This window comes from Quercus suber, unplaced genomic scaffold, assembly GCF_002906115.3.
Source record: "Quercus suber isolate HL8 unplaced genomic scaffold, Cork oak 2.0 scaffold_95, whole genome shotgun sequence".
Classification (NCBI taxonomy): Eukaryota; Viridiplantae; Streptophyta; class Magnoliopsida; order Fagales; family Fagaceae; genus Quercus; species Quercus suber.
In genome coordinates this window covers 1,377,666-1,388,808 of record NW_027069560.1, presented here as the reverse complement: position 1 = coordinate 1,388,808, position 11,143 = coordinate 1,377,666, and the positions used below count along the sequence as shown (strand labels likewise).

At 35.8% G+C, this 11,143-nt stretch overlaps 1 protein-coding gene across 1 annotated transcript; it reads left to right on the top strand.

Moving 5' to 3' along the window:
• The first annotated feature begins 2,291 nt into the window (after positions 1-2,291).
• LOC112038258 (ubiquitin-activating enzyme E1 1-like) lies at positions 2,292-10,660 on the top strand. The gene is given in 10 exon segments (XM_065774614.1): positions 2,292-2,575; positions 2,740-2,957; positions 4,302-4,871; positions 5,131-5,377; positions 5,380-5,897; positions 5,977-6,080; positions 6,175-6,568; positions 7,327-7,931; positions 8,787-9,097; positions 9,349-10,660. Coding segments are annotated over 10 exon segments (3,282 nt in total). The 5' UTR covers positions 2,292-2,475; the 3' UTR covers positions 9,564-10,660.
• Positions 10,661-11,143: the final 483 nt, after the last annotated feature.

Sequence of the window (11,143 nt, the reverse complement as noted above, 5' to 3'; positions counted from 1 at the left end):
TATAATGACGTTTTGTAACTCGACCTCTATGAAATCGATTTATAGGTAAAAAAAATTAAAAAAAATTGCCTATAACTTGATTTCATGGAGGTCGAGTTACAAAACGTCACTATAAGTTCTTAAAACGTCACTATAGGTCTTTAAAAACACCACTATAGGGCTCCCAATTTTTATTTTTAAAACTCAATTTATCACAAATCGAGTCACAAAAGAGAGGCATTTCCCTAATTAGTTTGGAAAATGGGGCAAAGAGCTGCTATTTTTGCCCCAAAAGGGCATTTAGCAATTTTGTTCGTTTGTGAAGGATGGAATCGACGTACAGTATATGGATTTATGTGAAGAGAGAAAATATATTTTGGTGTGTGGGATTCCATAGAACTCCACCAGGAACGTTAAATTGTCCTTGGGACCACCAAATGGTGAATAATCTCCCAATTTTGTGTGTGCATGAGTGAGCATGTATGTTGGATATTCATTTGATTGTGACTGCACTGGTATCAGTATGGTAAGGCTTAAGATCATTTAGAGTTCTTAGAATAACTTCACTATCCTAACCATTTGATTTTAAATGAGTGGTCTCCACCAATGGTGATAGTTAATGTTTGTTTTGAATGTTAATGATGTGGGAAAACCCAATCTATGCATTTCAAAATAGATGTATAGGATTTAAGTAACTCAATGATGGAGTTAGCCTATGAACTCATGAGGATCCTAATAGAAATCGTGTCAATGTCTAATTGAATCATTTTGGGTGATTAATATCTAAAAGCTGAAATGTAATATTTATTGTTGCCGCGCTCCTTTTGAGCCGCATTAATGTAGCATTTTGATTTGCTTCAGTTGAATTCGATCCCCTTTTGTCCACTGTTCAATTTGGTCACTTTGGTCCAACAACCATGATGATGGTACTATCTTTAAAACCTAATTTAGATTTATCAAGTTGCTATTGGGTCCTAATATAAGTTGTTTCTCACAGACAAATTATAGAAATCGAACCTAATTAGGCTTGTTTTGGATGTAAAAGTTTCTGATTAGATAGTCATATTGATGATTTGGAAGTTTTTGTTTTGATAATATAGTTTTTGTTCTGATAATATGTCCTATTGTCAATTGCCTAATGGTCTGGTTTGTTGGATTTAGTAAAGATGGAAGGAAACATGCAAATAAGAGCAAATTTATAACGAAATGATAATGAGCATAACACCAAAAAAAACACAAACTATATAAAAAATACTTAGAATTTGGTTTTTATTTAGGTAGAAGGGCAAAAAAGTAAATAAAAAATTATATAATATATTTTAAAAATTTTAAAAAGATATTAAATATAGGTAGATTAGGTAGGGTTAGACAGATTTGTAAATTTCATGGCCTGAATCCAACCTGACCCACTGTAAAAAAATATAACTCAACCCAACCTACTAACCCTTAAAAACCGACCCAAAAGTTGAGTCAGCTTTGACGGAATGACAAGTTTATTGCACACTCCTAATTTTACCCTTTTTTTATGGTCCTTTTTTATATGATGTAGCAAGTTGCTTTTTTATTTATTAAAATGATGATATAACATTTATTTATTAAGATGATGATGTCAAATTTTTAAATGCTAATTTTGTGTTTAAGATTTTGTTTTTTTTTTTTTTTTTTTTTTTATGCTAATTTTGTGTTTAAGATTTTGTTTTTTTTTTTTTTTTTTTTTTATAAATTAAAAAAAATAGATCATGAAATTCCAGCTATTATTTAGTAATAAAACAATATGGGACGCCTGAAGGGTTACCATGCACTGAGATCAGGTGTTATTTGATGGCTGAAATTTAAAGTTGCAGAAGGTATCTTTAAATCTCAATCATTGAGTGAAAAAAAAAATTTTGAATATTTTTTCAAAAACTGGGTTTGTTTGGTAGAGTAGAAACTTTTGAATTTTTGAAAGTTATTTGTATTTTTTAAAAATATGTGTGATTGAAAAAGTAGGTAAAAATGTAAGTAAGTTTGTTTAATAACAGAAAACATGCAGATAAGATGTCTAACAAACGGGGCTTAAATCTCAACATTTTCTCACTTCTACAACACTCTTCCTCTTCTTCCCTCTGCCTATCTCCCTCCGTCTCTCACTCACTCACTCCATCACATAAAACGACACTCTCACTCGTCTCTCACGCACTCCATTGCAACAACACCGATTCGTAGCTCTCTTCTCTGTCGCAGTGCCGTCTCACGCTCACGATTTCAGGTAATTTTTATCAATTTTTACTTGATTTAATGACCTAATAATTAACATATGCTGAAATTTTAGATTTTTTTTTTTTTTTTTGTTCCTAAGACGTGCTCTATGTGTTTGTTTAAATTTCTCAGTGAACACTTTTTAGTTTGGTATTGAAGGAATATCATATCATTATATTTTATTTTCAAGTTCATGTTCATGTTAGTAAAAGATTGAGATAATGTTAAAAGATTGTATAACACTCATAATTTCTTGCCATGGATTCATTTGTAACTGACAGAGAGTATTCTATGGCTCCTCCCATTTTCACCTCGCAAGTTCTAATTTCTGGGATGAAGGGCCTCGGTGCCGAGATCGGTATGTGATTTCATGGCTGCTGGTGCTTTTTATTAATGCTACTATTAGTCTATGTTACGATAACATAAATCATATGTCAACGGCATGCAATGGCATAAGGCATTAATAGATGTGATATTGCATTAATTTGCATGATAAAATTTTGGGGTTTATGTTGTTTGCAGCTAAGAACCTTGTTCTTGCTGGTGTGAAGTCTGTCATGTTTCATGATGAAGGTGTTGTGGAGTTGTGGGATTTATCTGGAAATTTCATTTTTTCCGAGGATGATGTGGGTAAGAATCGTGTCAATGCTTCTGTGCAGAAATTGGAAGGGTTAAATAACTCTGTGGTAATTTCAACTTTGACAACTGAATTGTCTAAGGAAAAACTTTCGGATTTTCAGGTAATGTTGTCGAGTTATTTAATCATTGTTGGTTAAGGAAATTGCATATGAATGGGATGCTTGACTTTCATTGGTAGTACTTTATGTCTGGAACCTTAAAAAAATTTGTTTGGTTGTACGTGTTGATGCAGTGGTAGAAATTAAGGTAAGATTAAGAAGAAAAAAAAAAAAAACTATTTTTGACATCATAGTATTGGTTAATCAATAATTATGCCAAGAGATATCTTACCACATAATACACTTGCATCATGGAAAATGCAACTTGGTGGTAAGACATTTGGACTACCTCTCCTAGATGGATGCAGAATAATATGTGCATGTAGATTGATGGATGCTAGAATGGGAGTTCAGCTAACATTGGAGGAACTAAGCATTTTAAAAAAAATTTATAAAAAAACATCCATCTTTCATTCTTTGTATTTTTGTTTGTCAATATACATTATTTGTAATATAAGTCAACATAAAGCGTCTTGGTGGGTTTTAGTTAACTTCATTGATGAAGTATCTTGTCGTTGAGCAAGCAAGAGATGTGAGCTTTAAACACCGCCTACATCAAAAATCAATTGGTGTATTGGCCTAATGATAAAGAGCAGCAATTATCATAGAGCAGACAGCATGGGTTGAAATTTTATCATATTTTGAAAAAATAAAGCGTCTTGAAAATAAGTTAATAGGTACTATTAAACCTGACCAAGCCTTGTTGAGAAAAATAATGTCTGTTTCAAGTTCTGAGATGAAAACAGCAAGGGTTGGAGAGTTTGAACCAATTACACAATTATCGTATGCATGAAATTGCTACAACTAACCTGCAAGTGGATAGTATTTAAAATCCAATAAATAACTGTGTCATAGATTAATTGTTTAGAATATATGAACCAATGGCCCAACAAATGTTCTGATGGTAGAACTGGTCAACTATTTCCTTGATCCTTGTCCAAGGAACTTCAATGCTTCTTGGAGTTGTTAAGTTGGAAAATGATGTATCACAGCTAAAGAGGGGGATATGTGGATGTATGAAGTAGTGTTTCACCTCTTTTTAGATATTTCTATCAGCCTGATAAATGTTTCTAGTTTGCATAATTCTGCATGTTATCCGTGACATCTGAAATTGTTATTTTATCAGGTTAATGCAACTTGTATAGTTGTGTTAGTGTGTTTGCTTATGAGTTTGTGAAATGAATTTATGTTTGTTCTTTAACTGCTAGATGGACATCGTAGCTGTATATTCTTTTTAGGAACATGATTTCTGCAAAATGTAATTTGAATCTCGGAAAAGATGCATGTGCTTCGATTCTGATTCTGCTTCTAATTCTATGCATGTCTTTGGCATTTGAATTTTTACAGGTGGTAGTTTTTACTAATATTTGCTTGGAGAAAGCATTTGAATATAATGATTACTGCCGTAGTCATCAACCTCCAATCATCTTTATAAAATCTGAAGTACGAGGCCTTTTAGGTAGCGTGTTCTGTGACTCTAGCCCTGAGTTTCCAGTATTTCATGATGAGGATCCACATACAGGTATTGTCACACAGGTGAGGCAACCTAATGTAAATTTTAAGCCATTGCGAGAAGCGATAAGGGACCCTGGTGATTTATTTCTACGTGACTTCTCCAGGTTTGATTGTCAACCCCTCCTACACCTGGCATTTCAAGCGCTAGATAAATTCATAATAGAGTTTGGACGATTTCCAGTTGCTGGATCAGAGAATGACGCTCAGAAATTCATTTCTTGGGTCATTGAAATCAACAAGACCTTATCAGATGGGAAGCTTGAGGCGATTGACCAAAACCTTCTTCGTCATTTTGCATCTGGTGCTAGGGCTGTGCTGAATCCCATGGCTGCAATGTTTGTTGGTATTGTTGGACAGGAAGTTGTGAAGGCTTGCTCTGGGAAATGTCATCTTCATTTCCAGGTTAGTCACATAATTTGGGGATTGGTTTTGAGTGGATCTTGAAGCTTGATAGATTGATAGTTGGGTCTACTTAAAGCTTTGCTTTGTCCAGACTATGGATTGGGGCTGCTTTACTGATTGAGTGAACCTTTTTTTCCCCTGCTGTCTTGTGTTTACCATCAACTCACATAATAATTATAAAACTTTATCCTATGTCATAGAAGTTTTGACATTTTATATTTTTAACTCAAATGTTATTTAATTTTTTTTTTCTGCACAGTTTTTGTACTTTGACTCAATTGAGTCCCTTCCCACGCAACCCTTGCATCCTAGTGATCTGAAGCCCTTGAACAGTCGTTATGATGCACAAATTTCTGTGTTTGGATCCAAGATTCAGAAGAATCTGGAGGATGCCAAAGTGTTTATTGTAGGATCTGGTGCACTGGGGTGTGAATTCTTGAAGAATTTAGCTGTGATGGGGGCTTCTTGTGGTAAACAAGGGAAGTTAATAGTTACAGATGGTGATGTTGGGAATGTGACCCCAGCAATCAATTTCTCTTCCAGGACCAGAACATTGCGCTAGGCAAGTCATCAGTCGCTGCTTCAGCTGCTTGTTTGATAAACCCTAGTCTCAACCTCAACATTGAAGCACTGCAGATCCGTACAACCAGTCGGACAGAGGATACTTGTCATTACACATTCTGGGAGGACCTGGATGTTGTAATCAATGCTGTGGACAATGTGAATGATAGGCTGTATGTTGGTTGGAAGTGCTTATATTTCCAAAAGCCATTATTGGAATCAGGGACCCTAGGTACCAGGTGTAACACCCAGATGGTCATTCCTCACCTAACTAAAAATTATGATGCCTCTCGAGATGCAATTGAAAAGCAATTTTCATGGGACACAGTTGACTCATTTCCTCACAATATTGACCACTGCTTGGCATGGGCTCGATATGAGTTTGAGGATCTGTTTGAGAAGACATCGGCTGAAGTGAATACTTATCTAACGTACCCAAGTGATTACATATTCGCAATGAAGAATGCCTGCCTTAGAGAGAAGCTTAGATTTAACCAACAACGGGAGGCAGAGAGAGAGAGAGGAAGACATATTCCCAATGAAGACTTTAGTTGCTCAGGCCAGGGACTTCTTGGAGCGTGCTATTGAATTTCTTGACAAGGAGAAATGTGAAGTGTTCCAAGATTGCATAGAATGGGCTTGTCTGAAGTACTTATTCTATTTATTAAATGCATTTATTTAATTAACATTATATGATCACATTTTTAACTCAGTGTCTAATGGCATGTATTCTTGGAACCAGGTTCGAAGACTACTTTGCTAACCGTGTGAAGCAGTTAACAGACGACTATCCTGAGGATGCCCCAGGATCTGATGAAGAGTCATTCTGGACTGCTCCCAAGCATTTCCCTAGCCCACTGCAGTTCTCAGTTGATGATCCCAGTCACTTTAATTTTGTTATGGCAGCATCTGTTCTACGGGCAGAGACATTTGGCATCCCAATTCCTGATTGGATTAAGTCTCCTACAGAGATGGCTGATGTTGTTAACAGTGTGATAGTCCCTGAGTTCCAGCCTGATGTGGAAGGCATTTTTAAAGATGATGCTGTAGCTATCAGGGAGTTGATCATGAAGTCAAACAAATGCCGGATTCAATTGCCGCCAGGTTTCAAGTTGAATCCAATTCAGTTTGAGAAGGTTAGTTTCCTTTCTTCTCTTGTTTTCTCCCATCCCTACTCTTTCCCCCTTCCCTCCTGGAAGTGTTTAGAATGTGCACATTTGTAGTGAATTTTTTTGGACTTTTACAATCATGTATTAAAGTTCTTGTATATATAGAGTCGTGCTACAGTTCTTCTATATATTGTCATGTGTGTAGTTCATAGCTGTACATAATTGATTTTTAAAGTTATGCCCTTTACGCCCTTCTTCAGGAGGTTCATTTTGATGGTGGGTTGGGTCATGTTGGGTCATGTGTTTGGCTAAGGATGAGAGGAGGTAGCTTTTACCTTCCAAATCTTACGCCAGGTCAAGGTCATGTGTTTGGCATGGTGCTTCGGACCTTTTTGAAAAACCATTTCTGAAGGTCTCCAAGTTGATAAATCAGTTGCCATATTTAGGCTTGTTCATCCTGCATTATTCTTGGTACTGAAATGATAAGACACCATTGTTATTCTTATAGTATTCACTTCATACTGATGATCTCCTTCCTGTTTTCAAATACAGAATTCTGTTAATTGGTGTTAATTTAGATTCTATGTTAGAATCATGCATCTAGGTGGTTGGTTTTTATTTTTTTTTCGTTGTAAGTATTGGCCCAAGGGGAGGGAGAAGTTTTTAGTGCACTTAACATAGTTTCTAGATGGCTGACTGTGACAAGTTTGTTAAGAATCCATATCCGGTTTCAAACTTTTTGGACTAAGACTTGGTTGTTGTCAACATATTTTCTTGATGCCCAGGATGATGACGCAAACTATCATATGGACCTAATAGCTGGACTTGCAAACATGAGAGCAACGAACTATGGCATCCCTGAAGTTAACACGCTTAAGGCCAAGTGGTGGATCATTCCAGAAATTGCAACCTCCAGTGCCATGGAGACAGGTCTTGTCTGCTTGGAGCTGTACAAGGTTATAGATGGAGAACACAAATTAGAGGACTACCGAAACACCTTTGCTAATCTAGAACTCCCTCGTCTCTCAATAGTCGAGCCTGCTCCTCCTAAGGTGATCAAGTACAAAAACTTGAGCTGGACTGTGTGGGACAGATGGATTTTCAGGGGCAGTCCAACTTTGAGAGAGTTTCTTCAATGGCTGAAAGACAAAGGGTTGAGCATTTTCGAGATTTCTCACAGGAGTGTCCCACTTTATAACAAATTCAACAAAAAGAAGAATCTTGAGCTCATGGATAGGAAGTTGGTGGATCTGGCTAAGGAAGTGGCCGAGGTAGATCTACCTCTATATCAGCATCACCTTGAAGTAAAAGTGAATTGTGAGAACCATGATGTTGATATAAGCAGTAAATTCTGTTTTATTGATTACCCACCTGTTACGATTTGCTTTAGGTAGGCATCTTGACATACTCAAATGAATGGTGTTACAGTCTTAGGATAAAACCCTGCTTTTATTAGAAATTCAGTTTACTTGGCATGGGATGCAAGTTATGATAGTGTTAACTCCTTATCTGCATATCTAATATCGATTATTGTTCAATACCAATCTTGGCGTTGCTTTGCTTTTGAGGTTGAGCCATGGTTTTGTGGTTGTTTCCTCGTGTCCTTTATCTACTTTCACAAAACTACACTTTGACCCCCAAACTTTCATAAATTGCTTTTTTTTTTGTCCTTAAGGTAACCAAAGTCTCTTTTCAATTTCTTTAAATACATGACGTGTCTTCTTTGTCAATAAATTCACATGTTGGTTGGTTATATTTGCATGATATTCTCTTTGGAATTCACATGTTTATCCATGACCCACAAATAAGCCAACAAATCCCCCCATCGCCTAAACACTAATCTTTCCATTAGTGTTTATTTTGCATGATGATTATAGGAAGTTCTAAGTGATGAATTGCTAATGGAGTGAGGTCAATTTCTTGCATTTAGTATAATTTCTCTATGCATGCCTAATTGCACTTCCTCGCATGCTAGTATCTCACATACACATGCTTCTTTTACATGCCATGCATTCTCACATCTTCACATGCTCACATGTCCACGAATACTCACACCCTCACCTGTTTCCTTAAAAGCCAAATGCCAAATAAATGAGTCACATTTCAAATGATAGAAAGTTTATTCTATTGTTTAATGAAAACGTATTCCTGTTTCCTTAAAAGCCAAATGCCAAATAAATGAGTCACATTTCAAATGATAGAAAGTTTATTCTATTGTTAATGAAAACGTATTTGTGTGCAAAAGCAGTGAAACGAAACAAGGCAGTGAAGAAGGAGTCACAAAGAGGCATTGCTCTATTGCAGGAACCATAGAGAGGAACAATGACAACATTTCATATGATATCAATGAGACACTGCCGCTGCTCTTCACTTCTCAAGTTACGGTTTCTGGGATGCAAGGTGGCGAAGAAGGAGCCACAAAGAGGCGTTGCTTTATTGCGGGAACCACAGAGAGGAACAATGATAACATTTCATCTGATATCAATGAGACACTGCCGCTGCTCTTTACTTCTCAAGTTACGGTTTTTGGGATGCAGGGCCTTGGAGCCAAGATTGGTATGTAAAATTAATCTGAATCTTAATATGAAAATAATAATTGTGATGTTGCATGGTTGTCATAGAAATTGGGGTGTTTTGTTGTGTGAGATGAACAGTCCTGGTGTAAGATTGGTTTTTAATCTCTTGTTTTGACCTTGTGCGAGTGGCTCTTAATTGTCCCTGTGTTTGTTTGTTTTTTTATGTTTTTCATTCACAAAATAACTAATTTATAATTGCTCATTTAAATTCTTATTTTTTTTTTGGTCTAGCCGTTGATTCCAGAAAAAGAAAGACAATGGAAGCTGATGAAACAGAATATTCAAGCAAAAGAAAGACAATGCTAGCTGATAAAATGGAACAGCATATGCAAGTTGAGCTCTCCTATCCTCCTTTTATCATCTACCCCCAACAATACCCCTGGTTGGTAGTCTGTGAAGGTGATGATCAAGAGAGTCAAACTTTTGTGGACATATCAACGAATTGATTCTACAAAAACAGTATTTCGGAGATGCATGGTAAGGTAATATGCAGTAGCAGAAACTCGTGGCTGGTGTTGAAGACTGTTGTTTTGATAGAGGTCTCACTTTTTAACATTATCTCTAAGGTTTTGGTGCAACTACCACAGTTGTCATCGTGTGGGACTATGGATATTTGTCTCCTTTTGTCATCACCAGATGAAGGTGATTGTTGTGTTATCTTCATTAACAGCTCGTCAAATACATTCTACTATTGGAAACCTAGAGAAGGGAAATTTCATGAACAATGGTTTCGTGTTGAAGATTGTACCATAGTTGCTGCTACTGTATTAAGAGGTACAATTTACTTTTTAGCACTGATAACAATTGAAGACCGTAAACAGTATGCATTGTCATTGTTTATAGCTGTCTTTGTTGATTCATTTGTAAATTTCTCAAAGCGCAACAATGAATCAACAAAGACAGCTGTAAACAATGACAATGCATACTGTTTACGGTCTTCATGGTCTTCAATTGTTATCAGTGCTAAAAAGTAAATTGTACCTCTTAATACAGTAGCAGCAACTATGGTACAATCTTCAACACAAAACCATTGTTCATGAAATTTCCCTTCTCCAGGTTTCCAATAGTAGAATGTATTTGACGAGCTGTTAATGAAGATAACACAGCAATCACCTTCATTTGGTGATGACAAAAGGAGACAAATATCCATAGTCCCACACGATGACAACTATGGTAGTTGCACCAAATCCTTAGAGATAATGTTAAAAAGTGAGATACCCAACTGAATGTTACTGTTTACTGTCTTCACAGCCTTCAATTGTTATCAGTGCTAAAAAGTAAATTGTACCTCTTAATACAGTCACGGTCTTTTTGAATCTGCTGATTTTTGATTGGGTTCTGCCTCTTTTAGAGTCATGGTACTGTTTGAGGCCATTGATATTGATACTGTATGCCGAGATATCCACCTTATGCCGAGATAGTTATTTTTTGAGTGCTACGTAGTTTTCAAGTTACACTGTTATGCAATTGGACAGAGTTTGGTATAAGAAACTATTAAGTTTTCTTTGTTATAATCCACTTATATTAAGTTTGGATTTTTTAATTTTCCTTCTTTTTTAATTTTTTGATTAGTGATTGATTTTCAATGCATATGCAACCATAACTTCATTTCAAAAAAAAAAAAAATCTACTGCAAAACATTTGATAATGTAAGCACAACTCACTTTTGAGAGTTCTTTTGTCATCAATATCAACTGCTTGGTATCCTTTTTTTGTAATTTTCATCAGAAGCACTTTGCGATGAGGCTTCACAAAGGTTTTTTTTTTTTTTTTTGGGTGTTTTAAATTGTCTATATATTAAAGAAAATAGTGAGTATTTGTTGGGCCGATTTGAAAAAGTGCATCATTCTTGAAAATAAAATTAATAAAGTTCAAGCCCATTACTTTCTTGAAAGGGCTAAAAAATAAAAATTTAATGCATGTATTGGAAATTACTTTCTTGGATTCAAAACCTCGATAGGTTATCACATTCAAGCTTAATGAAAGCGTTTAAGAGTCCATTAGGTTTTACAGCTTGTTAAATAAA